The sequence below is a fragment of the Delphinus delphis genome, chromosome 3 (assembly GCF_949987515.2).
Source record: "Delphinus delphis chromosome 3, mDelDel1.2, whole genome shotgun sequence".
NCBI classification, from domain to species: Eukaryota; Metazoa; Chordata; class Mammalia; order Artiodactyla; family Delphinidae; genus Delphinus; species Delphinus delphis.
In genome coordinates this window covers 94,827,037-94,845,752 of record NC_082685.1, presented here as the reverse complement: position 1 = coordinate 94,845,752, position 18,716 = coordinate 94,827,037, and the positions used below count along the sequence as shown (strand labels likewise).

General features: G+C 38.7%; 1 protein-coding gene across 1 annotated transcript in view; it reads right to left on the bottom strand.

Annotated features, from left to right (window-relative positions):
* LIX1 (limb and CNS expressed 1) overlaps positions 1 to 18,716 on the bottom strand; it is a 48,827-nt gene that overhangs the window by 21,142 nt on the left and 8,969 nt on the right. The window contains exon 2 of the mRNA XM_060006990.1: positions 7,812 to 7,975. Within this exon, the coding sequence (XP_059862973.1) occupies positions 7,812 to 7,975 (164 nt within the window). The remainder of the gene's footprint in view (positions 1 to 7,811; positions 7,976 to 18,716) is intronic.

Below are 18,716 nucleotides of genomic sequence, written 5' to 3'. Positions count from 1 at the left end.
TTTTTTTCCCTTCCAGACGGTGATGTGAAAAAGGGCAACCGTTGAGACTCAGTCACCCAAGTTAATATCATGTCTCTTTCTCTGTAGGTCAGGCTGGCTGCAAATACATTGGGAACAATTTGGAGCTCTGTGTGTGCTGGGAATGGGGGTCTTTGCTAGGTATGGGGGAGGGGACTGGTCTGGGAGTCCAATTTTCAGAGAAAACTCACCAGTTCCTGTCAACTGAAAGAAACAGTTTCATGCACATGGTGGGTCAGAATGTTATTTTTATAATACAAACCACCTGGCCTCCTCCTCGTTTACCTCTGCCACAAATGCTATTCTACACACATACCTAGACCAAGGTCCCTGGTAACTATTACAAAACCATGTTGTTTTGCTCCTTGAGGTTTTTTTCTTTTCCCTTTTTTCTTTTCTTCTTATTCTTTTTTCAACTTAAGGTGAAGACAAGATGAATTGATCAGGGCTCAAAGTTTTGGTTTATTTTTATAGTTGCTTTGATGTAAAAGGACTTGGCTCTGCACGGAGAGGGATGGGGGTGGGTAGGGTGGGGAACCTTTCTTCCTCATTCAGCAGCTTGTGAGACAGTGAGCATCTTCCTAAAGTTTATCAGCTGAGGCTGGGGGACTCCCCTGGAGATTGTCCCAAGTCTATTTACCAGGGAGACTTTTCCTAAGCATTCCTTTCACTATATGCTGCTGTTCTATTTGAAACAACAATATGTGAATATCTCTATTCACTTTGCTTGATTAAAAAAAAGTAAAGTTAGCAAAGTGTTCTGGAGAATAACTAGGTCTCATTAAAACAATATGCACTTCCAGTTTCACGGGCAAGCCATGAAAGCCTGATCATTAGCTGACATATGACTTTCAAATGGGAAGGGGTTATAACTAACCTTCCTATCTTTGAGTCTCATTAGTTGCAAAACAGGATGCTTTCCTGTGGAGATTTCTACCAGGAAATACCTCCTTTAGAAGTTAAGTTACATTGCATAGCATGTTGTGCATCTGCATCAAGGTATACAACTCTAGAGACAGAGAAGAGGTCATGGTTGATTTCAAACAGTAATAGTTGGCATTAAAACAGCATTAGTGCAAGGCAGTAGTCTCAATTTTACGGCAGGAACTAAATCTCTCTTTGGAGCATGGAATGTTAAGGCTAGACCTTATTTAATAATCGGTAAAAAAGAGAGCATTACAATTCCATTTAGCCAAGTCTATGAATTAATCAAATTTTCTCTTAGTCCTTCTCTCTCGGGAAAAACTTAATTTTATAAACTTACTCTATTGTGATTTAAATATACTTTTAATTCCCTGGACTTTGAGAAGAAGAATCATGCAATGCATGAAAGTATAAAACATGTGTTTTATATCTGATAATAAAGGTGAAGTGTGCTTACTGCCTTAAAAGTGACTAAAACAAAACCCCTATCCTTTTAGATAGTATGTACCTTGGAAAAGTAGTTTTTCCAGATGTCTTCACAGGCAAAGGCTTTGGTTTGAAAACCAAGTGGCATAAAAATGGAAGGCCTTTCAGAGACAGAGCTTTGGAAGAAACTCATCTGCTCTGAGTGTTCCCTCTCATACCTCCCAACTGTGTGACCCTGTTACACAATGCCAAATACTGGTTGGAAATGAAAAAAAAAAAAAAAATCAATCAACAGCTTGCCTCTGGAAATATTAAACATCTCAATTTCACACAGCACCTGGCATGATACAAACAGCCTAAGTACCTGACCCCAGTGTTTACCACCTGTTTTTCTGTAAAACAATTTTAACAATAACAAAATACGTGAAAAAAAGTATGACATCTCATTGAATGAGTGTTCTGCACTTCAAATAAATCGAGCTATCACATCAATGTTTTAGCCAGGTGATATTTTTTATTCAGTCATAACTTTTGCACATAATCACATGATGTAGTACTACACTCAAAGAAGTTTTACTTTTTATTCCAAATAAGAGTAAAATACATTAATCCAAATCATTCTAGCAGACTATATGGAAGACAACATCACTGGCTTGAAAACAAAACTTGAATCACAGATCTTTTAATCAAAATATAAAATAAGAGAAAATACTCAATTAAGTTCCCCCTTTTGGATTTGGAAACAAAAACAGCTGCTGAAACAATGAGTGGCTTTCCTTCTGAGTTCATCAAGAGGGGAGCCAAACGTTGATCTGATGGCCCTTGTGTTGCCCTTATTGTAAAAAATGGAAATTACTGCAAGTTTTCATGGTCATGATATGGGGCTAGGGAAGGATTAACTGCCTAGACAAAAATGGCATAGAGAAAATACACCCAAGATGCATGAATTTCTACTTAATGCCTTAGAAGATAGTTTCTTTTATAAAAGACACAATAAGCACTAATGTGTTTCAGTATAACTTTCTAAAAGACAAATAATTTTATAACAGTAGATCATTTTATTTATCGTTTAGAAATTCAAAAGTGAATCATATTTTCACTTCTCTTTTTCTATACTGAAGTAGTTTGTGAAGGCACAGTTAAAAGGCAGGGTTATGGCTGCTTTCTTTCCCTCTGGCTCTCTGTTTTTTTTGGGTTGTGGCGTCAAAACTAACTGAAAATTCTTTAATTAGTCTTCTTGGACACAAGCCTCCCATTTACTTCAGTGGGAGGTTTCTTTGCATAAAACCAGTGGTTTGTGTCCACCAGAGCCTTTTGACTGCTTTCCTTTGATTAATCAGAAAACTAAAGCTCAGTCTGAGTACCACTTTTCTAAAGAATGAATGAGCATAATCTCTTACAGCTTTCATGAACCAGAAGGATTAATCTGGCAGTCCAGTCCCATACTCCACTTCAAGTATTTTCAATTACTTGGCACCGTTGGAGGTGACGTCCACGGCTCAGTAAGAAGGCTACTGCTGGCATAATGGTTTCTCCACGTCCCAGCACATGGTCTTGGCATTAATAATCCATCATGAAATGATTTGCAATGCACAAGGGTGACATTTGATTACGTGAAAGGCATTGCAGGAATGAGCATGTAGGTTCTTAAGGCCAACTGCTGGCAAAAATATGATAAAATGTTATATGGTAAAAATAACATTTAGACGGTTTAGTTGAAACCACTGAAGACAGTTTCTGAACTGACCACGAAAAGTGTAAGGACATTGCTTTAGGAGAAATATTCTTTCTTTTTTTTTTCCTTCCTTTCTCAAATCACATTTTGGGGAGCCAAATAGGTTAAGATTTGGCAGCCAATCACCCAAAGACATTTTCAAAACATATTTGATTCAGGAAATTCTGGATCTTTTAAAGCAAGGATGTTAACAATCCTCCTGAGAACCTTAAAATATGATGATTTAAACATAAGGAAAAGGAAACCCTGAAATGATCAGAGAAATCACCAAGAGGCTTACCTGCTGAAGAGTTCAGCTTTTTAAATTTTGTTTTCTATTTTTTAGAGACTATAAGGAGGATGGTAAATTTACTACATACGGGATGTCTTATCATTTGGAGTAGAAATTTATGAGACAATAGGGAAATTCATAATTCTCAAGGAAGCAAAAACAAAAACAAGAACATTAGAATTTCTTAGACTCATATCCTCTAGATCTATTTACTGATCTGTCAAAAGCATTATATTCTAAGTACATTATAATGAATGTAGTTATTACATATGAACAAACATAATGCATGGGTGTGTATGGCCAAATGTTGGTTATTCGAGATCATGGGTATAGGGTGGAGGGAAAGTTATTTTGCATAAACGAAATTCAGAGAGAATTAGAAGGTTTTTTTAAATCAATAGTTTCAAATTAATCCACTTTCAAAACTTTAATCACAGATATGAACATAATAATATCAGCTGATTTTAATGTTACTGATTTTTCCTTCCTAGCCCACCATCTTACAGAGTGAGGTGAAATACCTTAGTTGATATATTATGTTGTATGTAATAGTATATATTGTTTTGTATATCTGTCAATAGTGATTATATTTTTTTTAAAAAGGACATATATAAACTTCATTGATTCTTCGGATTTGTTATTCATCATTTAGCTATTCATTCAACAACATTTATTAGGCACTTACTATATGCAAAGCCCAGTACTTGGCATCTTAGGGATATAAGGATATAGACTCTGTCCCTGAGGCCCTTACATTTTATTATAGGGACAGAACATGCACATAAGTAGCTGTAGCATAAGGTAAAAAACATGAAATACTAGAAGAGAAGCAGAGATAACTAACTGCACTGGAAAATCAGAAGAGGTAAAGATTTTTAGTGGGGAGCTTCAGGGAAAATTCATGGAAAATGTGATATCTAAGTGAAGTCCTGGAAGATAGTCAGGGTTTAGACATGAAGAGAAGGTGGCAACAGCACTTCATGAGTCAGTCATAGTATGAGTGTGGAGTGGCTGGAAGAGGTCAAGGCCTGGATGAGGGACAGTCAGGCTGAAGCACTGAGTGTCAGAAAAGAATTCAGGAGATAAAGCTGGGAAAGTTGGGGCTAGTTGTAAAGTCTTTATTGCCAGAATAAGGAATTCAAACTTTAATAAGAAGGTAAAATAGTAGGGAGCCATTGGAGCCATTTTTTTTTCTTTTTTACTTTTTATTTTGAAATAACTTTAGACTTATAGAAGAATTGCAAAGATAACAGAGTTCCCAGAAAAAAGTCAATATTATGTAAGTTTTTATGCTTTTTTAATAGTTCATGTAGTATTTTTATATCACACTCCTATGATTACATCCCCTTTCTCATGCTGAGAGTAATGTATGTTTTTTATTCTTTTTTCTTACTCACAAATGTCTTTCTTGTTTATCTTTTCAAATATATAGTTTTTCATTTTTTTGACCAGGTTTGCCAGTTTTTGCCCAATTTCATATCAGCTCCCCCATAGCTATCCTACATATAAATCAAATCTACCTTAAAACAAAATGAAACAAAACCCAAAAAAACAGTAAGATCAATGCACAGAAGTCCCTTGATCCATCTTTTAAACAGAATGCTGTCCCTTGGTCTCATACAGCCACAGAGCTGTGTGACTTTTTGTCATGATCCTGCTTGGAATACGGTGGGCCATTTCAATATGAAAATTTGTGCTTTCCTTTAACTCAAAGAAAATTGCTTCTGTTACTTATTTCTTCCCCTTATTTCCTTTGTCTCTTTCTAGAACTCTTATTAGATTAATGTTTACCTCCAGGATTTATCCCCATGTCTCCTGTCCTCTTTTTCCATCTCTTTGTCTTTTTGCTCTAAGTTCTAGAACATTTACTATTCATTTTTTACTTTGTTATCCTTTACTAATTTGGCTGTGATCTATGTCTATTCATCTGTTTACTCATTTTTTATTTGTTCTAATTATTGTTCTAATTTGGCAATCACACTTTAAATTTCCTGTTCCCTGCTTGCTTCTTTTTTCTTAGCTGTTTTAGGGATACTTATCTTTCCACAATTTTCTGAAGATAATTACTGTAATACTCTTTTACATACTCTGCTGCTTAAATTATTTCTGTTCTTTTGTTTGCTTGCCTTGGCCTTTTTAAAATTTTTTTCTTTTGGATTTCTTCACGTTTGGTGATCTTTAGTCCCTTGACATTCATGGACAAAAAAAAAAACCAGATTCATTTAGGTGGCTGGCAAAACCTTGCTCTGTGGCTGAGCAGCTCTGTTTTCCTAGGAGGCCTCCCCTGAATGGGAAGTCTGATGGGAGCTCTCTATGAGTAGGCAGACTTCACCTTGAACGCTCGATGATGGACCTGCAGACTCATGTGGATTAGGGAATCCTTTCCTCATTTGCTGCCTTTCCTCCCCCTCCCTTGCTCCCCATCCATGTCTAAGTGTCTAGGGTTCCATCAAGTTCTGTTCTAAGGCTTCTAGAGCCATTTTCAAATCATCCTCATCAGGCAGTTCACTTTCATTAGTCAGAGGTAAAAATCCACTGTTGACCACTGCTCAGGGTAGAAGGCAAGACCTCACTGGCTGGCGGTGTCAGAAGTTTTGAAAGCAGTTCTTTAAAATTACCCCAGGCTACTGTCAGAGTAAGCTTTCTGAAACACATTTGAATATATCATGCTCCTGCTCAGAATCTTTCAGGGATTTTGATTTTACATAGAATAAAACCTGTTCTTCTTTGCAAAGCATGAACACCCCTTATAGTTTGATATGAGTGCCTACCATCATCTCCTACTTTTTCCCTGTCACAGACACACTTAGGATCCCCAAATTCTGAAAGTTCTTGTGGTTTTCTCTTGTTCCATGCCTCTGTACACACTGTTCCCTATGCTGAGAATGTTATCTCTTCTTTACTGATTGCCAAAGACACCCTCAATTGTACATCTCAGTGTGTGATTGCTTCCCATGAATTCTTTTCTGACTTCCCTAGGCAGACATAGGTTTGTGGGTCTATTTATTAAACTATATCTTCCCCTTACTCCACAAAGGATTTGAAATAATATAAAACAGATACATGGTAACAGGACGAAATAAATGAGTGAGGCACACAAAGGATTTGAAATAATATAAAACAGATACATGGTAACAGGACGAAATAAATGAGTGAGGCACACTAAGTTCAAAGGGAGAGTAAAGTTAGAAATATAAATAATATCAAGTATGAGGTTAGTCCTAAAAATTACACGACAGTAAGTTTTATAGACATACTACAAAGAGATACACTGAAATTTTGCCTCTGGGCTTCCTAGTTGTCAAAGCTAAGAGGGAAAGTTGAGCGCTTCTGAGTTTCACATTGTCCATAAACTATAAATGAAGGATTTTTGCCAGTTATTGAAAATTAAGAGACAGTTTACTGCACTAAAGAGGTACTTATAAAGGTGACTGGTAAATTGAGAAGCTCCAACTTTTGTGCTTTCATTGACCCTCTAATATTACTATGTAATTACTATAATTTTTGTACATTTCTTTCCTTAAGGTATGGACCATATCCTCATTACTTGATCCAGTGCTTGATATTTCCTAGTCACTCAATAAGTATTTGTTATGCACACAATCAGATACTGATTGTTAATGCAGACAAATGTTTTTGTGTGAACAGGTGTACAACTAGAAATGTATCATCTTTTACACCCATCATAAACATAACAAAGAATTAACCAACTGGAAGAGTCTTTATACTAATTATCAAAATAATACTTGGAATAACAGATAAACACATTATATATATCAGATAAACACATTGCATGTATATTTCATATGATTCTCAACCTCTTGGAATAACTGCTATATATCAGATAAACACATTGCATGTATATTTCATATGATTCTCAACCTACCCTGTGGGTATTATTCCCCATCTCAAAATCAGGGAAATCAGTAAGTTAAATAAATTTCCCAAGGGTCTACAATTATTCAGAGGCAGAACTTGGGATTGGCATAGGTGCCTGAACCCAGCCCTGTGACCCTCAACCTTTGCTATAGGTTCATGCTTTCGTGTGTAGTAGATTGATTAGTATTTGATTACAAATTTCATAAACGTGAAGACTTTCTACTGATGGAAGGGCCCTGATGGAAGGACTTTGCCCAAGTTCCTTTGTTCTTTAAGATTTATTCTAAAATATTTGAGGAAAAAGGCAGCAGCAGTTAGGCAAATAAAATACTATAAAATTCATTTTCCATAAAGAAATATCAGGGGACAACACCCTAATAAAAAATACTTCCCATTTAAAAAAATGGGAACATCTGACCAATTTTCTGTTACATAATGGAATGTGGCACAACTTTTTTCATTAGACCCAAGAAAACTTACAATGTACCATTTTATAAAAGGGCTTACTCTGTTTTAACTCAATCAGCTTTCACTGATCAATTTATGGTTGCTTCTTACCTGAAAGTTGCCAAAACAGCTTCCCCCTGGGAGGGTCACATAACTCACAAAGGGTGGTCCAGGAGACGGCAGCGACTCGTAGACTACCACACCTTCACTTGGGAACGCAGCCCTCTGTTGCTGCTTGCTTTCCCAAAATTCCTGTAACATTGACACAACATTCACTGAAAAAGACAAGAAATATAATCAGTTATTAAGGATGGACATACCCTAGCAAAAACAACATTTTATTTGTGGGTTGGATTGTGTAACAAGGCACTTCCAGTTTAAGCAGAAGGGAGTATGTGTATGTTTGGGTGGGGTGGGGGTGTGGGGTGCTTTCAGTTGTGAAAGAAACAAATACTATTTAACACAAATGTGTTTATTTTTTCATTAGTATGGCTCAAGTGGTTTGGTACCCTAATTCTAACAGCATTGCAGTATATTAAATTTACAAATTAGTTTTTGATAACAAATTTAAAAATCTCACTCTTCCTTCTTTGAAAATTTTCCTTAATAAACTTTGTCCAGATCTATGGTTATCCATGACTCCCACTCCTGTTTCTCATAGATTCTTAGACCTGCAAAGTGAAAGCTAAATTCAAAGGTAAATATATGAGCAGTGTAATTTTTTTTTAATTTATTTATTTTATTTGTTTTATTTTTGGCTGCATTGGGTCTTCGTTGCCGCACGTGGGCTTTCTCTAGTTGCAGCGAGCAGGGGCTACTCTTTGTTGCAGTGCAGGGGCTTCTCATTGCGGTGACTCTTGTTGCAGAGCGCAGGCTCTACGTGTGCAGGCTTCAGTAGTTGTGGCACGTGGGCTCAGTAGTTGTGGCTCACGGGCTCTAGAGTGCAGGCTCAGCAGTTGTGGCACACGGGCTTAGTTGCTCCGCGGCATGTGGGATCTTCCCGCACCAGGGCTGGAACCCGTGTCTCCTGCATGCAGACGGATTCTTAACTACTACGCCACCAGGGAAGCCCCAAGCAATGTAATTTTAATTGGAACTCACCTATTATAAGATTTAAGAGGAGAAAGGCAGAAAGAAGAAAACTCTTTCATGCTCCTTTCCACCCTAATCCAAAGGAGAATGAAAGCAATTGTGTAATAAGCAGGAGGCTGGGGAAAAAAAACCATAAGTGAAACTAATAACATGGAAACCTTGTTAAGGACCACGTCTGTTAGATGACTTCAGAAAACGTAGTAATGGCTACAGCCATGTGTTTTAGATTAAATGACCTATGATAGCCTGTAGAAGTTCCAGATCAAATTAGGTTGGTTTGTTTATCCTGTACTGCAAATTGAATTGTGGAAATTAACAAGGATAATAGAATTGTAGAGGCAAAAGAGACCTTTCAGGTCATGCAGGCAAAGCTCTGCTTGATGCAGGAATTCCTTGCACAATACCACTGACAGCTGCCCATTTGGCCAGATTCTGGACACACGGAAGGACCGGGTAATTGGCACATCTTGATGTAGCCCATTTCAAATGCTAATGGTTTTAACTATAAGAAGGTCATTTTGGGAAGTGAGTGGAAATCTGCTTTCCTATAAGGTTCATGCAAGTGGGCTATTTCTCATTTCTGGGACCTCATAGAGGTTAATCCCCATATTCATAAGAGAACCCATGACATAATTGAAGGTGGTATAGGACATCTGTTGTTTTTGCCTCCCTGGCATTTGTTGTCCCTCTTTGCAGGAATAGCACGAAAGTTTTCCTTGAAGAACCACCTTTCCTTTAACCAAGTCTTCTCCAGGGTTGAGGATTGGGGATTAGACCAAAGTCAAGTCATTTAGAGTCAATGAGTCCAGGACTTTTGTTGGAAATGTCAGAAGACTGGATTCTCCTTTTTCACTAGAGTTGCTGGGGTTATAGGAGAGAAGTATGGTGCTGCCCAGGCAAGGGAGACTCATGGCTGAAAAGAAAGCCAACATAGAGAAGGGTAGAACCAAGAGACAGAGAAAGAAAGACTAAGTTCTGATGTCATAGCTTAAGCTCCTGAACCAACACATCTGCTTTTACCTTAAACCGTTTTGAATTGGCATCTCACACTTGCATATAAAAGTGTACTAAAATAGACCACTCTCAGGTTTCCTCAGGTTCTAGATTGAATAGCTTTTCTTCTTTCAAACTTTCTTTTTGTAATATGGTGTCTATGCCCTTTGACATTCTCCTGATATATTTCTGAATACATGTGCTTCAAAATGCTGGGTTTTGTTATTTTGCAGGGAATCAGGAGAGTCACAGAGTTTGACTTGGAGGCAAAAACATTGCACAACCACTTTCTAAGCTGTTGACCAGAGCACCTGGCTCTTTCACTTCATTCCTAGGTCACCCATCAGCTTCCAGTTTTACAAGGTGTAGTTCAGGAAAATTTGCAAGACACCCAGGGAACTGGATGCCTGTGTATATTTAAGAACTGTAGTTTTTAGTATTTAAGATGTGTTTTGGGAAAGAAACTGGGAAATATAAGACTATCAGAGGGGATAATTGAATTAACCAATAAAATACATGCTAAGTGGTCAAGGTGAGCTTGGTAATTACAGACATTTTTCATTCATTCAAAAACATTTGAAGTAATATTTTCCACCAGTTGATGTAACCCAAAATAGAATTAGAACTTTTATTTCCTAAACTGTATTTCTGCTCCCCAACTTCCTCTCTCTCCCATGTCCAGGAAAACAAGTATTTTGTGAGTGGGCTGATTTGTGTTTCAATTTGCCCGTGACCTACAGAATTTAGCAGAGATGTCTTGAAGATTGAAGCCTAAAACCGAAGTCAGTGGTCTGTTGCCCTGATAGTCAACAAGGGCCATTAACCGGCTATTTTAAGTTGGTTCATTGTTGAATGATGTTCAGCTGAAAAGTGGAGTAAGGAGCTGAAGATTCATGCTCTTCTAGGTAAAATGAACACAAGAATTTTGGCACGTAAAACTGTGTGGATTAAAGAGTTCAAAGGTGGGTACTAAGTAAAATTTCTGCATGAATAAATGTAGCAGTTTTCAAATTTTTTATTCTGCAACCTTGGAAGATTTCTTTGATGGTCTTACGTATGTCATCACCTCTAAAGAGTGCAACATATGTACATGCACACACACAATCCATCTTTCTATCTCTATCTCCTCGTGTCGACTGGAAAACCAGATGAATGGAGTGCAGAGGGAAGAAGGCCAGCATGCTGTTTGGAATTTCAAAGATCAGTATATCTGAAGATGCTCTATTTATGAAACACATGCTCCTTTATTTTTTTGAAGTAGCAACAACAAGGTTCATGGACAATGTCAAAGAAAAGGCAAGCAAAGGGTCAAGTACTGCTGAAGAAAACCACCCAAATTTGAGGAAAGGCCTCACAACACAGTTTAGTCGCCAGCTGCAGTTGCACCTTCAGTGCCCAGCCAATGATACTGCCTTTCACGTTACAAACTTAAGCCACCAAGCGTGTGATATCCCTCCCTACATCTAGTGACCCATCTGCACAAGTGCCCAGCTCTACCTTATTTCCTTCAGTCTCAAATGAAGTTGTGTTGCTTCTTCTGGGCATTGTTCTATTAGTGATTCTCTTGGCTTCCTATTTTTAAATGTTTTCTCTTTACTCACTCCTCAGCGGCCATAAGTATGCTCAAGACAACAAATGAATGAATAAATGAATGAATCAATGAATCAATTAAAAGAAACACTTAACCTCGGGAATATTCTGTTTTCTTTTTTGGCCATGCCATGTGGCATGCAGGATCTTAGTTCCCTGACCAGGGATGGAACCCATGCCCCCTGAGTTGGAAGCGCAGAGTCTTAACCACGGGACGCCCAGGGAAGTCCCCCTGCCATTCATTTTTAACCCACCAACAATCTGGCTTTCCTCTACATTATGCTACTGAAACTACTTGGCAAATATCACTAATTCTAACTTTCAGTCCTTATTTACTTGACCTCTAACTGCATTTGACACAGCCGATCAATTTCTTCTAAAAACTCTCATCTCCCTAAGCTTTTCTGACAGTATTCTCCCTGATTCTTCTTCTGTATTTCTATCATTTCTTCTGTCTATTTTATGGGTTTCTCTTCCTCTGCTCACCCCTCATGTTGATTTGCACAAGAGCCTTATCATTGTCTTTTCTTGCTTCTCTCTCTACTGTTCTTGAATGACGGAACCTATTTCCATGAATCCATCTACCATAATATATGCCAATAGTTCCCAAAACATTCTCTTGTAACTCCAACTTTGTTAACAGATACTTCCATTTGGATGTCACAGAAATTCAACATATTCCCAGACTCAACCCATTTTCTTTTCCGTAAACTCTTTTCCCAAATTATTTAGAAAGTGATATAATCATATACCCAGTCACGTAAATCAGAAACCTGACAGGAACTTTAAACTTAATTTCCTCTCTCCAGATCTAATAAATGCCCAGATTTTGTCAGTTCCGTATCCTGATGTCTCTGATAGTCATCACTTCCTCTCAGTTAATATTGCCACTGCTGCATTGGTTCATATCTAACCAGATATACCACAGTACCCACTTGACTCCAATCACCCTCCCATCCAACCCATCCTCAACTGTTTCCAGGTAATCTTTCTGAATCTTATGGTTAATTAAATCACTCACATCTTAAAATCTTTCTGTGGGTCCTTCATTACCTACAGAACAAATAACTTCTTGGCAAGTCATAGAAGACCCTATGTCTTGATACTCTTTCTCATTCCAAACTTCCTCAAGTCACCTTCCAGGCCCCTCAGGCTCTCATGCTCCCAGGCCTACTGAACCAGAATCTACATTTTAAACAAGATTCTCAGGCAATCTGATGCACACTAAAGCTTGAGAAGTCCTGAGTAGGATAGGACGAAGTTGCTATTCTCATCTCTCTTATCACGTGCCTATTATATGCCAGGCACTAGGCATTTTCTCATTTAATTCTTACAACAGGTATTATCCACAACATAGAGATAAGAAATAAAAGATGCTCAGGATACAATCACACAGCTACTAAGTCTTAGCCTTGGGATTTTTAACCTAGTTTGGTCTGGGTGTATAGTCTAGCTCTTTGCTCATCCTGAGCCACTCCTAATTATAATGGAATTTAAGTTGTTTTCATGCATGTCTACATCTATTAGAAGCATTTTAGAAGAAGAATAAAGGTTAACTGAATATTTGAATGTCATGAAAGGTATGGAAGATGTGTTGCCTTTGTGAGGCTGTTGGTAGGAAAGGTGTAGGAGGCTCTGCACAAGAATTACTTCACCTACCATTTTCTATGGGCCATTTTTCTGATACTTGTTTTTGGCAGTCAAACAAAGCAAAAGGTTAATATCTGTATTTTTTTCATACAAGTGATATGACACTTTCTAGCTTGGAACTGTCACAGTGAATGAGCAGTCTGTGTCATGTGAACAGGTATCCTGATTAATCTTCAGCTAACACTTTGCTCTGGTTTAAAACAATGTTGTAAATACCCACCAGCTGTGGGCTTCAGAGGGGGGTTGTGATTAGGCCTCCCATTCCAGTCCCTTCTTTCAAGGAATAATGGCTAAAGGAGAGACCACAAGAGGAACAAGAGGAAATGACAAAAGACCGAGGAGGGCTTTGGAACAGGCTTCCTTTGAAGAGGGGCATGAACAAAAGTCAAGGTCAAGTTTCTCTGTCTGACTGTGCCTTCCACCTCAGGATCAGGAAGCTATCGTCTGGGATACATCATTTGTGGCTATGCATTATTTCTCCCAAAGTTTAGTGAAATTCTTTCTAAAGAGTTTCTACTTTGTCTGAATGGACACTAAAGGAAAAGGGCTTTATCCACAGCCATGACAAGATAAATTGGTCATCCATAGTGAATCTGGACACCAGACAGGAGAGAGGTAGTGAATCCTCAGCTGGAGACCCAGAGAATGCAGATGAATAACAACTTGGCTGATGCTGGAGCCAAGCTGAGCAACTCTCTGACTTCAGGGTTTAATACTACAGGTCATCTATTGGTCTTGCCTTTGTCAAGGTAACTGATGTTTAACTGGTAAAATTACTATAAAGAAATAGAATGTCCAACAAACACATGAAAGAATGCTCAACATCACTAATCATTAGAGAAATGCAACTCAAAACTACAATGAGGTATCACCTCACACCAGTCAGAATGGCCATCATCAAAAAATCTACAAACAATAAATGCTGGAGAGGGTGTGGAGAAAAGGGAACCCTCTTTTACTGTTGGTGGGAATGTAAATTAATACAGCTACTATGGAGAACAGTATGGAGGTTCCTTAAAAAACTAAAAATAGAACTACCATACGACCCAGCAATCCCACTACTGGGCATATACCCTGAGAAAACCATAATTCAAAAAGAGTCATGTACCACAATGTTCACTGCAGCTCTATTTACAATAGCCAGGACATGGAAGCAACCTAAGTGTCCATCGACAGATGAATGGATAAAGAAGATGTGGCACATATATACGATGGAATATTACTCGGCCATAAAAAGAAACGAAATTGAGTTATTTGTAGTGAGGTGGACGACTTAGAGTCTGTTATACAGAGTGAAGTAAGTCAGAAAGAGAAAAACAAATACCGTATGCTAACACAAATATATGGAATCTAAAAAAAAAAAAAAGGTTCTGAAGAACCTAGGGGCTGGACAGGAATAAAGACGCAGACATAGAGAATGGACTTGAGGACATGGGTGGGGGAAGGGTAGGCTGGGATGAAGTGAGAGAGTGGCATGGACTTATATATACTACCAAATGTAAAATAATTAGCTAGTGGGAAGCAGCTGCATAGCACAGGGAGATCAGCTCAGTGCTTTGTGACCACCTAGAGGGGTGGGATACAGAGGGTGGGAGGGAGACACAAGAGGGAGGAGATATGGGGGTATATGTATAGCTGATTCACTTTGCTATAAAGCAGAAATTAACACACCACTGTAAAGCAGTTACACTCCAATAAAGATGTTTAAAAAAAAAAAAAAGAAAGAAATAGAATGTCAAATGGCTGAGGCTGGGGGTATGGGAGGAAGTGGAAGGAGAGAGAATTGTTGGGGAGATCCTAGGAACAACAGCATGAAATCCAGTTCCTTTTTGTGATTTCTATCAGTTCATAACATCTGAGAGTAAAGAAAGCAATTTAACCTCTGAATTGACTTTGCACATCAAACTTCTTAATGAATTCCATTGCTCCAAATTGTTTTCTCAGACACATGTAATAGACCCTGTTATGGACTAAACATCTGTGTCTCTCACAAATTCATATGTTGAAGCCCTAACCCCTAATATGATGGTATTAGAAAGTGGGGACTTAGGGAGTTAGTCAGGTTTAGATGAGATTATGAGGTAGAGCCCCATGATGGGATTGGTGTCCTTATAAGAACAGAGATACCACAGCTTCCTCTCTCTCCCTTGTGAGGAGGCAGCCATTTGCAAACCAGGAAGAGGGCTCTCTCCAAAGTACTGAGTGTGCCAGCAATTTGATCTTGGAGTTTCCAGCCACCAGACATGTGAGAAATAAATTTCTGTTGTTTTGGCTACCCAGTCTATGGTATTTTGTTACAGCAGCCCAAGCTGACTGAGACAAATCTCTTCAGCAATTTTGAAAATTTTCACATCAACAAGACGACAATTTGCTATGCAGTTTATAGACATTAGTGTGGATACTTTTTTCATCACTGTGTTTTAAAATCTGAATAGGACAGTTTTCAGAGTGGTAACTAGATCCCCAAGCAAGTCTTTCATAAATGAGGTTTTCATTTTCTCCTTCCTCAAGCTTTCTCTCTGATTATAAAGTTCAGCATCAAACTTCACAGAAGGCAGTTTACCAATGAAGACATCCGACAATGTGGAACACTTTGACCATCCAACCTTTGACCCTTTCTAGCAGAAATTCTCAATCAGCTTCAGCAAATGCAGTGTCTTTACTTGTCCTTGAACATATACTGCATATTTTTTCCCTGTGTTTTGGTTCAAGTTCTCCTTCCTATCCTGAGTATTGTTTCTGCCCCTCCCTTCTATCCATCCAATTTATTCTCATAGTTCAGAGGAAATGCCACGTCCTCCATCACGCCTTGCCCACTGGTTCTAGCCCATATGAATGTACTTTTCTGTGCTCTTATTCCATTAGTGGCCCTATGTCTTAGCACTTAATCTCCTATAAGCCATGTAATAAAATAGATGTGGTGCTCCAGGTTAAATTTATCAAGTCAGACTTGGCTGGACTTACTTCTGGCCAGAGGAATGAAATGCCTTGTGATAACAATTCATCTTATAGAGTACAGTATTACGTTATTTGCCTCACAGCTGACTGATTCTAGAGGGCAGGGACTCTAGTTCATTCCCCTCTGTAGCCTCCTTGGTATCTAGCACAGGGCTATTCATCTAGAAGCAGTTGTTGAATTCATTTGAAATCTAAGAAAACTACATATCTGTACTGTGCAACTGAATGAACATACAGAAGATAGGTGAAGGTACTACGATTCATGGAGAGATCAAGACTTCCTTCTAGATAGGAGGTTTCTTATATGAACCACCATGGTACCCACACAGCATGGATGTGGTGGTGGCAGCCATGGCTCAGATGGAGATGGCTGAGGAGGTGCAGAAAGATGAAGCCTGGGCAGAGTAAACATGTGATTGCTAGCTGCTTGCCAGCTGCGGCTTTACTTTCATGATAACTAGGACTTAGGGAAATCCTGAACAGGAATGGTAAGTACTTTTGTCTCAGAGTGTCAATTCTAATCCATTTATGTTGACTGCCTGGAGCACTGTGTTGAAAAGGATTTGAAAGTAGTCTCTGAGATCAGGAATTGTGTAACAGAACACCACAATTAACCAGCAATGAGGCACTGGTGTATCTGGTAACCCTGTCTTTGATGGTATAGAGTAAAAAAAAAAAAAACAACAAAGCAGTCAAAATAGGCCTCTGTTCATAAAGGCTTACAATATGATTGCAGAAATAATGAATTCATAATATAATTTGTTAACAAAATACTAGACTGCTACATTGTAGAACAGAAATGATTTTAAGGTAATATTTAAAACTTTAAAATTTACGGCACAATAATTAAACAGATTCAAGGGGAAAAGTAGATAAATGTGAACTAAAAAGGTCAGAAAAAAAACAAGCGTAGGGGGACTTCCCTGGTGGTGCAGTGGTTAATAATCCGCCTGCCAATGCAGGGGACATGGGTTCGATCCCTGGTCCAAGAAGATCTCACATGCCACAGAGGAACTAAGCCTGTGCGCCACAGCTACTGAGCCTGCACTCCAGAGCCTGCAAGCCACAACTACTGAACCTGTGCCACAACTACTGAAGCCTGTGCACCCTAGAGCTGGCACACTGCAACTACTGAGCCCACGAGCCACAACTACTGAAGCCCGCGTGCCTAGAATCTGTGCTCCGCAACAAGAGAAGCCACCGCAATGAGGGGAGCTCATGCACCACAAGGAAGAGTAGCCCCCACTCACCGCAACTAGAAAAAGCCCGCGCGCAGCAACGAAGACCCAACGCAGCCAAAAACACATAAATAAATAAATTAAAGAATAAAAATATGCATAGGAGGAGGGCCTAATCTGAGCCACCTCAGAAAAATGAGATTTAAACTGGGATGGGGGAAGGGATAGAAACTGTGCTCTCAAAGGAGTGAGAGTGGCATTTGACAAAAAGAGTAAGAAAAACAGTAATGTCTCAGCTGTGGAATTATGTGTGGGAGCAATAGGGAAGGATGCCATTAGGAAGGGGGTACAATTTGATAAGAGACAGGGTAAGGGGAGTTTGTTTCTTTTAATAATTGGAAATTGATCCTATTGTTCTGGTGCCTCAGCTTTACCCAAGTGGGAGAGAAAGGCAGGAACACAGAGTTCCTTGTCCTTTGTCTTTGCCTGAGGTGATGAGCTGCCTGTAGTGGCTCCATTCATGAAGAACAAGGGCACAAATACTTGGAGAGAATGTGCAGTTGCTCTTATGCATCTGGGTGAGCCCAGGAAGAATGTCTCTCTGGGAGGAGCTTGGGCAGAAAATCTCTATGAGGAGTGAGTAGGAGATGCAGCAAGCAAGAGAATGCTCCTTTTGTAGTCTGGAAGGAGCATGAAGCCACTCAGAGGGCCTTTATCCTAAAAACTCAGAGCTTGTCATTTTCATAGATTGGACACGATGAAGATGCTAATAGGGACACATGATATATGTTTTCATATGGGAACTCTGAGATGGAGAGGATGTAAATGCCCCATGGATTATAGGGGCTTTGGTTTGAACACAATAAAACGTGTACTGCATCTTCTATCTCCACATTTTATCAACAGGCAGCAGTTTCCTTACGTAGTTAAAAGCATGGACTCTGAAGCCAGAATGCCTGGGTTTGAATCCTGTCTTTACCGCTGTAAGAAACCTACCTAGTGCTCCTGTTCTATCTGTAAAATATAGTACTTACATTACAGGGTTGCTGTAAAGCTTAAAATGGAAAATGCTCAGAATAGAGCTTCACACATAGTAAGCACTAGAGTGTTAGCTATTATTTGTGGTTAGAGAAGGTGAAGGAAGAAAGGAAAAGGCATGATTATATGCTTGCATGTTGCATCTTTGAGACTGACTGTTCTTGTATTGGAAACCACGTCATTAAACATTCTAAAAATATTCTCAAATCTGAAAATTCCTAATTGGACACATTGTGCTTTTTAATTTATTTCCAAAATATGTGAAGAGTTCAGAGATGGAAAAAAGAAAGCTCTTTTAATATCATTCACTCTTAAAGTCAAAGCTTCATAATGGACAGAAAATAAATAGATGAAATGCTACATGTCTCAAAATCTGGAGACATGGATGTCTGTCCCAATTTTTCACTTTCTAATAAATGCTAATGGCAATAGAACTGCTCTTAGCAAAAACTACAGAGAGGGGCTAACTCTTATTTGAAATCAATGTTAATGACTGATTGTGCTTCAGGAAAGTAGA